The 17,168-nt window shown below is 48.2% G+C and overlaps 1 protein-coding gene across 3 annotated transcripts in view; it reads left to right on the forward strand.

Moving 5' to 3' along the window:
• The window catches only part of SNX25 (sorting nexin 25), a 1,510,914-nt gene that overhangs the window by 1,172,152 nt on the left and 321,594 nt on the right, over window positions 1-17,168 (forward strand). For all 3 annotated transcript variants that reach the window (XM_086962502.1, XM_086962503.1, XM_086962504.1), the window contains one exon: window positions 11,761-11,901. In XM_086962502.1, the coding sequence (XP_086818628.1) occupies window positions 11,761-11,901 (141 nt within the window). The remainder of the gene's footprint in view (window positions 1-11,760; window positions 11,902-17,168) is intronic.

Consider the following 17,168-nt stretch of genomic DNA (forward strand, 5'->3'; position numbering starts at 1 on the left):
AGGTGGAGGATGAGGATGAGTTGTCAGGGGAGGAGGCAGACAAAGGTCAGGTAGAAGTCAGTAGACTCACTAGGACCAACTTAAGTAGGCATGAGAATGGATTTGGGGCACCCCCAGGGCCACTCTCAGGCAGACTTAACATTGGGAATGGACGAGTTAGGTCTCTATCTAGAGGCTCTAACAGATCCATTCGAACCAATGGCTCTCAGACCTCTTCTCATAGAGGGATGTCATCCCCTAAGAGAAGGGAGCATGAAGCTAAGATGAGGGAAGCCAATCTGAGGATTGAAAGGGAAGAACTTGCCCTGGCCAAAGAGAGGCTTGCCTTTGCTAGAGAGCAGAAATTGTGTGGGGCAGACCCCACTGGTGGCAGCATTCTCCCAAGAGAAAAAGACAGGAGTTTAGACACTAGACACCTGAGTAAGATAGTGCTCCCCTTTAAACAAGGGGATGATATCCACAAATGGATGACTGCTTTGGAGAGAGCCTGCACTGTACAGTGTGTCCCCCAGAGTCAGTGGGCAGCTATCTTGTGGCTCTCCTTTGAAGGCAAAGGTAGAGATAAGCTCCTCACTACTAGAGCTGAGGATGCTAACAATTACCAAGTCCTGAAGAATACACTGGTTGATGGGTTTGGTTTAACCACTGAACAGTACAGGTTGATGTTCAGAGACACCCAGAAAACTCAGTCTCAGGATTGGACTGACTTTGTTGATTGTGCCACTAAGGCTTTTGAAGGCTGGCTACTGGGAAGTAAGGTTACTGATTTTAAAGGATTGTACAATCTAATTATGAGAGAGCAAATCTTAAGTAATTGTCAGAACCAGTTATTACACCAACACCTGGTAGACTCTGATCTGACCTCTCCACAAGAATTGGGTAAGAGGGCAGACAAATGGGTCAGAACCAGGGTCAGACCTAAGAACCAGGGTGGTGACCAAAAGAAGGAATCAACCAAGCCTCAGGAGAAGGGTGGGAATAAATCTTCTGATCAAACCACAGGGCCCCAAAATTCCTCTGAAAAGGGTGGGTCCCAAACTTCTCCCAAAACCCAAAAGAAACCTTATTGTCATACCTGCAAACAGGTAGGCCATTACAAAAGTGACAGCAGTTGTCCCAAGGCCAACAACAATAAGGAGAACATACCCCAAAGTAATACTCCCAGACCTCCTGTTACCACTAGTGGTAATCCCCCAGGTGGTGGGAGTGCCCCCAAGAATGTGGTGGGCATTACTTTGGGAAACCAGGTGGACTATGGCCTAGCCAGGTCCCCTAACAACACTCTTGTCTGTGAGACTGGCATGGGGTTTGCCAACTTCACTACTGGTTCCCACATTTTGGGAAAGTATAGACAAGAGCCCTTTATCAATGGTCAGAAAGTTGAGGCATACAGAGACACAGGGGCCAGCATCACCATGGGGATTGACCATCTGGTCCCCTCTGCTCAACTGACCCCTGGTTACCTTTATCAGGTGACAGACGTTCATGGAGTGAAAAGAAGGCATCCCATGGCAGTAGTCGAGCTCAGTTAGGGTAATGTCACAGGGCCCATGAGAGTGGCAGTGACAGATAACCTACCTGTAGATTGCTTACTGGGGAATGACCTGGAACTCTCAGCATGGGCTGAGGTGGAGCAAGAAACTCACTCCAGGATGATAGGCCTACCCAGAAAGGTTAGTGGGGCAGTAATAGCTACAGCCCCAGTCCCAGCACCATTCCTCCCTGAAAAGGTTGGAAGAGCAGTGGTAGCCACTGCCCAGGCCCAGACAGACTTTCCTGAACAGGATAGGAGGGCTGTGACAGTCACAGCCCAAACACAGACTGAGTGCCCTCCTGAAAAGGTTGGTAAGGCTGAAATGGTCTCAGCCTCTACTCAGACAGATAGTGGGGTTGTGAAGCCTGAAACAATGGACCACTCCACCCAAACTGAGAGCATTGAGGAGGAAGAAAAGTCTTCCCCCTCCCAGACACTAGGTGAGAGCCAGCCTCCTCAGGGAATTGACTCTACCCCTGGTGAAGGAACTGTCCCAGAGGTAGTCAGGCCTAGCCTGGCAGTGCCCCTGATGGCAGTGGACCCTTCCCAGGTGGGACCCAGTCTGGAGCAGGTAACCTGCACCTCTCTACCCTGCCTCAATCAGCCCAGGGCTGTAAAGGTCAGGGAGGCCAGTGGTGGACCCCAAAGGGCCCCCTGTCCAAAAGAACTTCCCCATCAGCAGATTAGGATCACTAAAGCTAGTAGTCCTAGCCAAGTGAAAATAAAACAAACTCCTGAGGGATCCCCCTTAAACTTAGTTAGGGAACTCCCACAGCTGGTCACTGCTGGGCACAGCCAAACCTGGGGCCTAAAAACCCCAAACCTGACCTGTCCCTCCAGTAAGCCAAAAAGAGGGACTCAGCCTCCAGCTTTAGGTAGCCAGAGGTTGACCCTGAGAGCTCATAGCAACTCAGAACTGGAAAGAAAGGCACATATGGTGGATAGTGATTGGAGGAAGTTGAGCCCAACAGTAGTGGAGTCTCACTTCAGTACTCCATTCTCACACCAGCCTATTACTTTGCCAAAGCACACCACAGGTAGTGATTCCCTATGGTGGAGACCCTCAGATACCCTTAGGGTGAGGGGTTGCTTAGTGGACCATGATACAGGGGGTAACCATGCCAGTGCAGGTACCACCTCATATGGCCACTCAGGCAATATAGGCTTACCTGGTCAAGGATAGCCATATCTCCTTTCGTTTGGGGGGGAGGGAGGGTTGTGTAGGAAGGTGGATACCTGACTATGGTTGCCCCCAACTTTTTGCCTGGTGTTTTGCTGCTTTTCCGACTTAGTTGGCCTGGGACCCTGCCAATCAGGACCCCAGGCCTACTGCTCTCTCTCTAAAATGGATTCCATGTACCTTAGGTGCATTTACCAATTGGTACTGGGCCACCTTATCAGACCCTGTAACTCAGGGCATAGGTGTACCCAGGGCCTACCAGGGGCTGCAGCATGTATTATGCCACCCCTAGCTGTCCATCTAAACCTGACATAACTGGCTGCACGACAGCTGGGGCAAGGTGGTGTAATCACCCTTTGCTTTAGATATAGTATACCTATATCTAACCCTAAAAATGGACACACAGATTCCTATCAGTCACTCCTATGGCAGGCCTTAACAATCCTGAAGGCAGAGTGCTTGGAATCGTGTGAGATGGTGCTCTGGCATGAGCTGAGCCCGTTTGCAGCTTGCGGAACCAAGTCCTTATAGCTGTTCCATGATAACGCATACCATATACTCTTAAGTGCATTATAATCCTCGCGGTTAAATGCTATCTCTGGTATCGCTTTATCAAAACATGTCGAGTAAGGTGTCATACGAATTGGAATACTAACCCCTCGCCAATTCTGGCGACGGGGTTAGCATTCCACCCTTCTAGAGGGACACGACATGTATGTAACTGTGAACCCCGGTTAAAGTTAACTCAAGCCTCAGCATCACAGAATGGATGCTGCCACCACAGACACGAGTCTGACCCCCTGCAGCTGGGAGTCCTTCCAGCGAGGGGAGCTTGGACAAAGGGTTTCCTGTCAGGGGCGGTGCTAGCACCATCCCAGACAGGGTTTTGTGTATCCTGGGTAGGCAGGGCTTTACAGGAAGGTGACTGCAAGTGGCACCCCGGTGCTCACTACGCATCTGCCGGCTAGAACCAGTTCCAGGGGCACACCAGCCCCTGGCCTGGGGAAAGTCCAGCATGGGAGAGGGGTGTAACCACCCCCCTTCCTGGTCCCACTCCTAGGGCAGGACCTAGTCGCGTACCCACCCCTTTCTTTAGGATAAAGGCAGGAGCGGGGACCCTTCCAAATTAGATCTTTGAATCAAGAAACTACTTTCTACGAAAGGAACTCTCGACTTCTTCTCAAGATTTCTCCCTTGTGGCTAAGGAGTAGTCACCCTGCATCCGCAGGCATCATCTAAGAACTCTGCGGTTTGCTGCACGTCCTTCCTCCGGAATCCGACTGACCAGCTCAACGAGACCCGGCTTCCCTGGCACCTCTGACCTCTACCTACCTCTACAGCTAAGCTGAGAACCGTAGGTGCGACGAGACCTCGAGGGACCGGCCATCATCAGAACTGCACGACTTCTATCCAGCACGACCGCCGAGAGATCCTCTGGTGAGTGCTTTGGGGTCCCAGAAGCCCCGATCCTGAGCAGCTCCAGCACCGAAGTCCAGCCCCCCAGCATCCACGAGATCTGCGTGGGGCCCTTCTGCTTTTTGGCTGCTCACCGCGTTGTCTGGCTACTAGCCCGCTGGCTTGTGGCCTTCTCGACGACGACCGACGACATCACCACTGCTAGTCTGGTTGCTCCAGACTGGCCCTTGCTCCCTTCCAAAAGAGGAGCACCCCGGACCCTCCTGGTCCACTCCAGACGTCATTTTAGGTCCACCGCGTGGGCTTGAATTTGCCAAGACTTGTTGCCCCAATCCTGGGTCCAGCGACGTCGACAGCATCAACCATCGTGGGACAGCTCGCACCTCCATCCTGGTCGCCGACAACGCCTCCTGGTCCGTGAGACTGCAGAGCCCAGCGTCACCCACTCACCTGGTCGAGGTGACTTCGCCCGGTGCCATCCTGGTGCCCACGCAATCACTGGCTAGTGATTAAGAACTTGGTCCCCTCTGCTTTCAGGTGTCTTCCATCTTCGATGCAGGCTTGGATCCACCGAACAATCTTCACTGGTCGCCTGCCAGCAACTTCTTTCTTCAGGATCCTGGTTCGTCAACGAGGATTCCCGACGTCTTTTCAGACCTATGCAGCCGCAGCCCCTGGGCTAGGTAACTTCGGCATTTCGGTGCCCCAGCATAGCCTCACTATCCAAGGGTCCAGATCCACTTACGTTTTTGACCTACCTAGTCGGGTTCGCCCGAGAACACTAACTTTGCTTTTACTAGCCTCCATAGACTTTGTCCCGCGTCCCGCGTGAGAGTGCACACTCTGCACCCGAGTCCCCTAGGCCTCCTACTAGTAATCTGAAGGTTCAGTAACGTAGTCCTAGCGATTCCAAAGCCTATTAGTCCAGTACTTACCTGCTAGTAATTTCGCATTCCACTTCCATAGTATATGGTTTTTCGTGCCCCTCGGTCATTTTTGTAAATTGTGCAACTTAAAGTATTTTCGTAAGAGTTTTGTTGTGTGCTTAGTACCCTGTCCTCATAAAGAGCACAGGGCTGTTGTGATCTAAATAAATACACAGTTTATTTTCATAACACTTGTGTGGTGTCCTTTCACTTGGTGTTCAAGGGGTATATGTGATGGTATAACAGCTGGCTTAACACGCTCTCTAGAGTTTAGCCCGAAGACTGCTCTTGTCCATGCTACTAGGATAGCTGGTCTATCGGTTGACTTACAACCAATCACCATAAGGGTTGTTTGGACTGATACATAGTGATCACTAGAATAGTGAACACTGAATATCAGGCCAACTTCTCACATCTTTTACAAAAAGAGGTGGATAAGCTACAAAATGAGATGAGGCCTAGGCCTAGTTTTCTCTTTTGTACCTATAGCTATGGTATTTTTTATTTACCCAGGCTCCCATTCTGACGACGGGGAATGATACAAAGCGTGGAAATCTATGAAAGTTACCAATACTGGGGAACCAAAGTAACAGGTAAGTAACTTGTTTTCTTCTTTCACTTCGAAATTATTCTGGTGGGCTTTCTCTCTTTCTGATCTCCTTTAGTTCATGCTTAGACGGACACTTAGCACTGCTTAACCAGTGCAGTGTCGACCTCCATAATCTTGTTGTTCTCCTTGATGGAAAATATCTGGAATGGGAAAGTCAGTTCATTTGTATTTCTGGTACTTTTCTGTGACTCCTTTCACCACCCTTATAGGAATGCCCCACAATCACTCCTTAAATTATTTTTCTGTCATCTTGGCTGAAGGGTTTTCTGGTGTTTCTTGATGCTCTAACATAAGCTGATCGAAGAATGTCCTTCACGCCCTGGCCTGAGGTTGACTGTGGAGGTCCTCCCTGAGTCTAGTTTCATGGACTTGAGGCAACTCAGCAATAGGTCAAAAAACAGTTATCTCTCTACGACAGCAGGCAGTCACTGGTTAGTGTTGATCTTCAAAAAGGATTTTTCCTGTTACTTCTTCCAAAACTCTTCTGGTAATTGTGTTAATCTATTGCAGTCAAAACTGTTCAAGAAGCTATTATTCAGCCTAAAGTCAGCCCACCGAATGTTTAGCAAGTGCATGGCACCAGTGGCTGCCTACCTCAGAAAGCAAAACCAACATGCCTTGTAGGACTGGATCTTCCAAAGAAATAGGATTCATCAAGGAGGTGAAGGTCCCCACTGCTTCAGCAGCTCCAAAACCTGTGCTTAATTTTGAATCATGAAAGGTTTTTCGTAGAACTACAGCAGTTTATAGTGTCTCTGAACGTCAAGGTTTTTCCATGTGAAGAGTGAGTGGAATAAACAAAGCGTGTTTGATAGTCTCCTCGAAGAATTATCCTTTAATGGTGTCCACCCCCACCCACCTCGCCGGATACACACTCGACGCCGTCTTCTCATCCAGCAAAGACATCGCCTTCAGCCACGCCACCGGACTCCACTGGACGGACCACAGCTGCGTCCACTTCACCTTCAAAAGAACGACGATCCTCCACCACCAGCAACAGGTTGCTCGAAGAAGCTGGAACAAGATCACAGCCGACCAGCTCGCCGCTTCCCTGAGCCAGCACCCTCCCGCCAGCGCAGCGAATCCCAGCCAGGCCGCCGACAACCTCACGAAGTGGATCAGCAACTGCGCGGACGAACTCGCCCTACTGAGGACCCCGCCCAGCAGACCCGGCAGCAAGAAGGCCCCATGGTTCACCGACGAACTCAAGAGCTCCAAGAAGAACTGCTGAGCCCTCGAGAAAGCCTGGAGAAGGGAACCAACACCAGACAACATGACTACCCTCAAGCTTGCCACCCGGAAGCACCACCAACTGATCCGCGCCACCAAGAAAACTGCATTCAAGGATCGGCTGGACAACAACGCACACAACTGCAAAGAACTCTTCAACATCGTGAAAGAGCTCTCCAACCCCAACGCCGGAAACAACGACATCACCCCGTCGCAAGACCTCTGCAACTCCCTCGCCTCCTACTTCCACAACAAGATCGCGGACATACACAACAGCTTTAGCACCCAACCGACGCATGCCACGACCGAACCACCGCCCCCCACCACCACCCTCCGCGCCTGGACTCCGATCAGCACCGAAGACACCGTCCGCATGATGAACTCCATCCACTCCGGATCTCCAACCGACCCCTGCCCTCACCACGTCTTCAACAAGGCCGACGCTGTCATCGCACCCCACCTGCGGGACATCATCAACACCTCCTTCGACACCGCCACCTTCCCGGAGAGCTGGAAGCACGCCGAACTCAGCGCCCTACTCAAGAAACCTACAGCAGACCCCACCGAACTCAAGAATTACCGCCCCATCTCGCTCCTCCCGTTTCCAGCCAAAGTCATCGAAAAGACCGTCAACAAACAGCTGGCCGCCTTCCTCGAGACGAATGGATCCCTCGACCGCTCACAGTCTGGCTTCCGAACCAACCACAGCACCGAGACCGCCCTCATCGCTGCCACCGATGACATCCGAGCCCTGATGGACAACGGAGAAACAGCGGCCCTCATCCTCCTAGACCTCTCCGCGGCATTCGACACTGTCTGCCACCGCACCCTAGTGCAGCGCCTCAGCAACGTCGGAATCCAGGAGAAGGCACTGGAATGGATCATCTCCTTCCTCGACGGAAGAACACAGAGAGTCCGTCTACCACCGTACAAGTCAGAAGCCACCGAAGTCATCTGCGGCGTCCCTCAAGGATCCTCGCTGAGCCCCACCCTCTTCAACGTCTACATGAGCCCCCTCGCGGCCATCGCACGCCAACACAACCTCAACATCATCTCCTACGCTGACGACACCCAGCTGATCCTCTCCCTGACCAACGACCCCGCCGCCGCCAAAGCCAACCTTCACGAAGGGATGAAAAACGTAGCCGAGTGGATGACGACCAGCCGCCTGAAACTGAACTCAGACAAGACGGAAGTCCTCATCCTGGGCTCCTCGCCCTCCGCCTGGGACGACTCCTGGTGGCCCCCCGCCCTGGGCACCGCACCCAAACCGACAGACCACGCACGCAACCTGGGCTTCATCCTGGACTCCTCCCTCTCCATGACCAGACAAGTCAACGCCGTCTCCTCGTCATGCTTCAACATCCTGCGCATGCTACGGAAGATCTTCCGGTGGATCCCCACCGAGACTAGGAAGACGGTCACCCAGGCCCTCGTCACCAGCCGTCTGGACTACTGCAACACCCTCTACGCCGGAACCACCGCCAAGCTCCAGAAGAGACTCCAGCGGATCCAGAACACCTCAGCCAGACTTATCCTCGACATCCCACGACACAGCCACATCTCCGGACATCTGAGAAACCTGCATTGGCTCCCCGTCAACAAAAGAATCACCTTCCGTCTCCTCACCCACGCACACAAAGCCCTACACGATCAAGGCCCGAGCTACCTCAACAACCGCATCAACTTCTACGCTCCCAAACGCCATCTCCGATCAGCCAGTCACGCCCTCGCCGCCGTCCCCCGCATCCGAAGAACGACAACAGGAGGAAGGTCCTTCTCCTACCTGGCCGCCAAGACCTGGAACTCCCTCCCGTCTGACCTGCGGCGGACCCAGGACCACCTCTCCTTCAGGAAGAAGCTCAAGACCTGGCTGTTCGAGCAGTAGCAGCAACCCCCCCCTCCCCCCCCCCCCCCCAAGCGCCTTGAGACCCTCCGGGTAAGTAGTGCGCTCTACAAATGTCTTGATTGATTGATTGATTTAATCCTTTCCAAATTTCTAAGCTTCAGACATTCTGTTTTTAGATTTTCAATACCTACTATGTCTCCCATCGGGGTTTATGCCACAGTGTTTGGGTCACCGGTCCTCTCTTGCTTGGACTAAGCTAAGACTGTCAATTTCCCTTCCCTGGAGGCCATATTATAACGCTGCAGAGAATACAGAATATGATTGTATGGTTGTAACAGGTCTACAAATGTCACCATTTGTCCACTGCCGACGCCGGTTATACTGGCTTCCAGTCAAACTGCGCATTCATTTTAAAGCACTGTGCTAGGTTCATTGCGCCTGGTTCACTGTGCCTTCTATCAGAAGCAGGGCTGGGTGTAGTTTTTCATTCGTGAAATGTCCTTCGTTCGCACAAGACATTCAAGTGTTACATATAGTTTTCCAATATGTATGCTTTTGCATGAAAGTTTGAATTTTAAGATGCTTTTATTGTGATATTTAAATTTTTACTAATATTTCATGGCAAAATATGAACTTGCATAACTTTTCTCCTCCACTGTCTATTACCTTGTCTGTGATGTGGTAAAGATATGTGAACTAGGCATATTTGTACATTACAAATTGTTCGGGAAGGACGATCCTTGACATGTATCATCTTGAAAAACACTTTTGACGAGAAAATTAAACAAATATCAATCAAAATAAAACACTTGATGAAGAAAATGGCGTAAGCTCAGCGAAGGTGTCCCATCATTTCTTCAAGACAAAAAATGTGAAAGAACCAATCATCCAATCAATTGCTGCACAATACAATTATGCAGCTGCGTAGGCACAGCAGATGACACTAGCTGCTCAAACTATGGGAAACTCATTGGGGAGGTTCTATGTGAGATGGTAGTCACTTAATACAAATTATGCACAGCCCTAATTAGAAGGGGCCCTAGATGCCTTCCCACCTTCAAACGGTGCACAAATCTGGCTTGCTCCTGTTGATGGCAAAATTCTACTCCAGTGTCTCCAGTAAGTTGCTAAAGTCTCAAATGGAACATTAAGGTGCATTGAATCATTGCTGTCTGACCACAACCAAAGTGTAAGTCTTGGTGACCCAGTGTCACCTCCCAACCCAGTCGCCTCTGAAGTATCTGCAGGCTCCCCACTTTCACCAGTGCTGTTCAACATTTATATGAATTCCCTCATGAATCTACTTCTTCTCCCACCTCTTCACTTCCACTCAGATGCCAAGGACACAAATATATCTCTGTGTCTAGGGGGAAAGGACTAGTTATTTGGTATGTGTAAAGTCCTAAAGGCCATCAAGATAGACATATGACACAACACTGAACACGTCCAGTGCTTGAATTATAGTACTTAAACTCCTTACGATGTCTTAAAAACAATTACTTCGCTCTGTGCACCGTAATAATTTCTTTGGCAATACATTTCCCATAAGAATAGAGGTGGGAATCAAACATACTTAATCACCCAAATTGACGCTGCTATGAATTCCACATTGCTGCAGATACGATTCGTAGATCTTTATGCCATTGAAAAAAACAGAAAACTATGTAGTCAGACTGCTTCTTCCCTACAGTAGCATCTCCTGCATTGGTCTACATACACCCATCAAAAGACTTCAGAAAGCTGAGAATTCTACATAATGATTGTTTTTTTGTACGTACCAACCAGTAAAAATTCAACTAAAAAAGGCTCCACTGGCTCTCTGTACAGGTCAGAATCTCAATTACGATACTATATCTATGATACACATGCGTAAAATGACCTGTGCGCTTGAATATGTCCGAAACCATATAAAACACATCCACCAGATGCACCTCCTGACTACGCTGCATAGACTTTAAGGCCCAATGTAGATCATGGTGTTCATGGTTCTCTGTTGCAAACGTGACAGATATCCTGTACACCTAGTTTCAAGTACATTATATCCTTATAATCAGGTGGGCAGGATATCCATCACGTTTGTGATGAAGTACCTATCACGAAACTGTAAATTAGGCCCTTAATGGTCAGTGCCAAAGCCAAATGAAAGAGCAAGGGTGATTGATGCTTTGCTGTAACTTCCCCTCTGCAATAACATCCTCATAGTTATTTGTAAGCCCCACACCATCATTCTTCCATTTTGAGTCACTTAAAGGATCTGAACGTTGCAGCTAATCCTCAGTGTTCACCATGAAGTGCTGCTGGATCATGAAAATACGAGAGGGCTCAAGAAAACACAAATTCTTAATGTTTGCTTTTTCAGGTGTCACATCTACCTCCGACGGCCACCCTTCACTAGCTCTCACATGCCTGAAAATGAAAAAACTGCTCACAATGCCGGGAATATTATTGCACCACAGTCCTCCTACTATCTGATTAAGTTCATGATGTGGCCATTATGTGAATTCCAGGGGCCTTATTTTAATCACAGCCTCTTTCCCGCAAACCATCTGCTAACCATTTTTTCAAGCAGCAGTGCCTAGGCGTAATTGAGTTCTGCATTGTGCACTAGGGAAGACTACAAACACAAAACCTATTTAACAGAAAGAGTGTTTGTATTTTCACAATCCATCTGGATTTTGAAATGCCAATTGACATAACCCAGTGTAGCTTTTCGAGCACAGCTGTTGTGTTGGTTCCTTCCATTAGGCTATGGATACATTTCGTACTAGGGCAAATGCCCATCTTCATCTAATTCTGAGAATTATTTCTTGTAGTTTTAACCGTCTGAACCTTCTTTTATTAAATGATTGCTCAACTTCCTGATGATCCCCATGGTATCCATGACTTTATATTACTTACTTTCGTTTTTGTGTGTTACAGTATCAAATGTTGTGTTACACTGTGATTGAAATCTAGTAAATTGCATCTCCATCTAACAAACCGTCACTACAAATTACCTCTCTGTTTTCCGTAAAGATTGTGGAAGAGAATGGTGAGCAAATGCCACAATATTTGGTGGTGGTGAGTTCCCAGGAGAGCTTGGAAGCTGAGAGGAAGAGCTGGACCGTTACTCGGAAACTCAGTGAATTTCAGAATTTGCACAGAAAACTCAATGAGGTATTTCTTTTGTGAAACTGTTTTTTCTTGTGTGTCAGTGGACTAATTGCCAAGAGGCTTGTGTCTGTGCTTTTGGAAACCTTTCAAACCGAAAAGGTAGACTAATTACAATGTATAATATTTAGTTTAATAGTTAAAAATGTGCAAGGATTAACGTAAAATTCAAATCTGAAATGACACACATTTAAACTGTGTAAACCGCAATAAGCAGTTGTAGCTATATGTATAGGCCATTGAAATACTAACAAGCATTTGCAATGTAATAGGTCTCGCATTATTTAAGTTTGAGCTATTGGCATTACTAAATAATGCAACACCATTAGCTCAAACTTTATTAATGCGAGACCTATTGCATTGCAAATGCTTATTAAACAGGCAAGTAGAACATATAGGTCACAGCCTTTGCGGGACCAAACAGAGCATATTAACACTCAGACATGTCTGTGTTCAAGCCCTTGCTCTGTATATTGTCACACTCATCTTGAACCAATCGCTTTTTCACACTTGGCCATTCACTAATAAAACTCAAAGTGAAGGTATGTATAAAGGCCACATTTCCAGACCTGAGACTTTCTTTTACCAGGTTTTGTGTCCAGTTTTGGAGTTTTTGTGTGAAGCACTGGAAAAGAACACAACACACACTGCTGCATCATTAACTGGGCAAGGACAGCTAAATTAATTAGCAAAGCAAACTTTAGAAGTTTGGAGGATTTTAACTCAATTGACTCTGAGCACATATAGAACGGGCATGAGCCATGTTCACCACACTGTACGCACATGCCAGCCTTCTGCATTCAATATTTCTCACCTTTGTTTGTGGACCTTCAGTTGTACTTCTGAGCACGAGTTCTTCTTGAAAAATGGAATTCTTTTGTCCTTCTTGTATATGAAAAGGTTGTTTTCTGGGAAATTACCTTTCTGTTCTCTGTTGTGTTCTTGGCATTCACCTTTACTGTTTCGAGAATGTGGGTTATTATGGAGGTATTTTTCCATCTTGAAAGGCACAGCAGGCTTTGCTTGATAAGAAAGTAATAAATCCAAAATCCGCCTGTGATTAATGTGGTCTCAATGAGAGACATCAACTGTCTCGGGTCTAGTTTGCGCTATATATAACTAAAAATATAAAAAAAATGTCTTGAAACATCTCTACATCTTCCTGAAAAGAGAACTAACAGACCAACCTCACTGTGGGAGGTTTCCGTACTAAATATGCAGTCTTGCATAGGGCAAAAGGTATGCAACGCAGCCCCGGTAAATACAATTCTGGTTCCCTATAAAACAAGAAGCTGGGAATCCGAGTCTTCAACTTAGTGGAGCAAGAGCATCACCTCCCGGACAGCAAAGACGCCCAGATACATATACACAGAAGAGCATCTTAAAAATAGGCGCACAGACGCTCTCCGTCCACCTTATTCAATGAAGCACTGTCACAACAGCCCCTTATCAGCTCACACCCAGGGGCACAGTGCATTCAGATCACTGAACACACAAGCACACAACGCCTTTATATTGCCATGCCCTCAACACTGCCCCTCCATATCCCTTTAACAGAAGCACCACGCCGCGGTCTACTCATTCCGATGGGCATCGCCCCTACGTACATCACGCCAAGCAGGAGCGCATCCCATCGGTGTCTTTTCGTACCCATTCACAGCCCCCGCCCAACCCCCATGTACTATCATTTATCAACGTAAGAACACACGAGCTGTCTCGTCCATGCACAGTATATAATGCATCTCACATCATTGGTACCCAGAAGCAGTGAAGACTTCATGCATACTCAATCACTAATTTACACAAAAGGACAATCCTTACCTTCCTACAACGGAACAGGGGACAGACCAACAAAAACCGCATGACCAAACTCACATTTATTAATCACGAACAGCCCAGATGTAATCATAGTGAAAAACACTGACCCCCGCACATCCAAAGCACTGACGCCAATTAATTCATGCCCAGGCCCCTACACACACCACTCCCTGTCAATTGCACTCCTATCGGGGCATCTGACTATAGCCGCGACCCGATACCCTCCCCCGAGTGCAGCATCATCAACCAATTGGATCACTGACTTATTAGTACACCCCAAACACATAAGCCTCCCGCATTCATTCATGCCTACGGTGCACAGACTCCAGCACCCACCCACCCATTTATTCAGTGTCAGGCAATATGCAAGCAGTCACCTCTCACAGAATAGTGCCAGTTATGTTGTTCATTGCCCAAGGGAAGAGGGTGGCAGCTTTAACTAGGCAGGGGGTCTTATGTGTGAAGTGGACACCATCCCCTCAGTGTGGGTCTACACCAGGGACAGGGGGCGCACAACTTACTTGCTGATGACCTCGCATAGCTCGTACACCTCCTCAAAGAGCACGTCGCTGTCCGCCATGGCCCAGCTGGGGAATTACAGATACAACCACAATCCTCACGGGTTGGGGGCGGTGCTGTCCCCAGTGTAGGGCCGCGCTCGGAAGAAGCGCTCTCCTTATTAACGACTCGTCATCCACCCGGGCGCCCCGCCTCACGTGGATGGATGCGGGGGGGGGGGGGGGGGGGGCTGCCGAACCGCTAGAGGGTCGTGGGGTGAGAAGCGGAGGAGCTGAACGATTGTGACAGCAAGCGCTATATGGACACATCACTATTAACAGTCATACTGTGACATTTCTAATGATGATACAGTTGGGGTCTGCACCGAGGTTAGGGTGTTCTCTTCCAGGGGATCCTCATCAATAGTAATAAGCATTAGAATATTCCCACCCATGTGCAGGACCCCGGAAACACTATCGTATATATGTGCCCCACATATATATATACTCATATATATACTCATATATATATATATATATATATATATATATATATATATATATATATATATATACACACAACCTACTGGCGGTCGCCAGTAGGTAGTTATAGTTAGAATTTTTTTCAATGCAAAATCTCAAAATTCTATTGTGAATAACTTTGGCGTCGGTTGACGAATCTGCCTGAAAATTTCCTCAAATGTGCAGCGTCGAGCTCCGGTCCATCCCTGAAAGTTTGGGAGGGATTCGTCAAGCGGGGTCCGAGATAAAAGGGGGGTCCCAAAACGTGTTTTCCCCATGTTAATTTCCATAGGGCGGTCGAACTCCCTTTTAGCCCGAATGGCTGAATGGATTTCCACCAAACTTGGCAAAATTGTAGGGACTGGTAGCCCGATGTGTCTTTGCTATGTCTCAAAATATGTGCTCCAGTGTATTTTGAGTAATTTAGGTTAAAAAAAATATATATATCTATGGCAGCGCCCCGATACGCGCACCGGGGAGCGCTACGGGCGCGCCACGCGACTTGCGCACGGAAAGCTGATTGGCTCTCGGGTGTCTGTAAACATTCGAAACAGTCCGGAGCGGCCGCCATCTTGTGTCTCGGTAAAATCGAGACACAAGAGGTGGCAAAAACAAAGGGGGACCCCCTAGGTTTGATGCGGGGGCCAAAAAAGGGCCCCGCGGGGCAAAAATTTTTTGATTTTCGCGAGGGGAGCGCCCGGTACGCGCACCGGGGAGCGCACCTGGGAGCGTACCGAGGAGCATACCATGGAGAAAAAAGAATGCCAGTTTCAAAAACATGTAGCTGTTTTTAAAAAAAAATCTTTTTGTTGTTTTTTTTTTGATTAAGTACCTACATGTAGAGGCTTAGGGGCAGATTTACAAGCCACTTGCGCCACTTTTGCGTCACTTTTCTCATGTTAAACGTGACGCAAAGGTGGCGCAAGGGGCTTGTAAATCTGCCCCTTAAATTGTTGTTTTCCTTTCACTCTACTCCCACACTCACCTTCTTTCAGTCCCCCTGCTTTACTTCCCTTCCCCTCTCTTCCCTTCATTCGCTCCCTCAGTAATTCCTCTTCTCTCACTCACCTTACTCCACTTCACTCACTCCTTCTCTCATTCCCTCTGTCCTCTCACTTTCTCACTCCTCTTCCCTCATTCCTTCTGTCTCACCCTCACTCCCTCTATCCTCTCACTCTGTCACTCCCCCTCACTCACCTTGCATTCCTCACTGTAATAAACTCACCTTTACTCACTCCCCTTCTGTCATTTGTTCCATCAGTCTCTTTCTCCCTTTCGTTCAGTCATTTCATCCAAACAGTTATGCAGTACACATTCATTGAAAAAAAGAACAACACAATATTTAAGGAATATAGCTCTTTTTGGAGAATTGGAGGTAGTTCTAAAAAGAACAGGTTTTTTTCTTCCTTTTTAGTTTTGAATTTTTTTTACTATTTCCGAACGTTTTTACATTTTTTTGGTATTTTTTTCAGAACAAAAACAAAACTAGGGAATGCAAAACTGCTCAACAGGAGCAAAAAAAAAGGGGGAAAATTAGGGCTGAAGGGCGCCGCGGTGTTCCTCCCTCTTTCTAACAATCAGCTCAATGCTCTGCTCCCCATAACAGATCAGTTGGTCACACTGCTTACAACGAATTGTAATATCTGCAAAAACAGGCTGAATATTTGGGATCATCACTGCTGGTCTTCCTCTCACCGATGATGTTGAAGCTCCGGTGGAAGTGGAGGGGCCATCGGGTGGTGGATTGCGAGCCAGGGCCCTGGTGCTCTCCCGTGCATAATTAATCGGGAGCCTCCTCTCAACATGCCTGATTAAAGTAGCATTCCCGAAACTATACTTCCGGGTGGGATCCCCACGTGATATGACAGTGTCACAAATTTTACAGGTGACTTTGGCTGCATTGCATTTTTACTCCCCCCTCTGGAAAAGAGAAAAACTTCCATATGAAGTGGTCCTTCACTTTTCTCTGTGGGGGGGCCTCAGGCAGGAATCCATCCGAAGAGTCTGAGGACTGGTCCTGGGAAGGGTTCTGGGAACCAGACATGGTTGAATTAGATTTTTTTGCAGGAACAGACAAGAGGTGTTGTCTCAGCAAAAGCAAACGGGTTGTGAGGGAAATGGGTGGGGTGTTTCCCTACTTGTGAAAAAAAACTGTTATTAACCAATGAAAAGTGTTATTTTCAGGTCACATGACCCGACGTGCTTATGCTACGCGCCCCGGGGCGCGCCCAGGGGCGCGTCGCGTAAGCGCGTCGGACGCTTACGTTGCGCGATCGTATTCGCTCGAGTGCTTCCGGGTGCGCTTACGCCGTGCATATCACGCGGACGCGGCTACGCGATACATCACGATTATGTTTTCCTTCCCGATATTGGCGCTTACGGGACGCTCCCAGGTGCGCACCCCGGGGCGCTTCATAAAACTTCGCTTTCCGGGGC

Source organism: Lissotriton vulgaris, chromosome 3_1, assembly GCF_964263255.1.
Source record: "Lissotriton vulgaris chromosome 3_1, aLisVul1.2, whole genome shotgun sequence".
In the NCBI taxonomy this organism is placed as follows: domain Eukaryota; kingdom Metazoa; phylum Chordata; class Amphibia; order Caudata; family Salamandridae; genus Lissotriton; species Lissotriton vulgaris.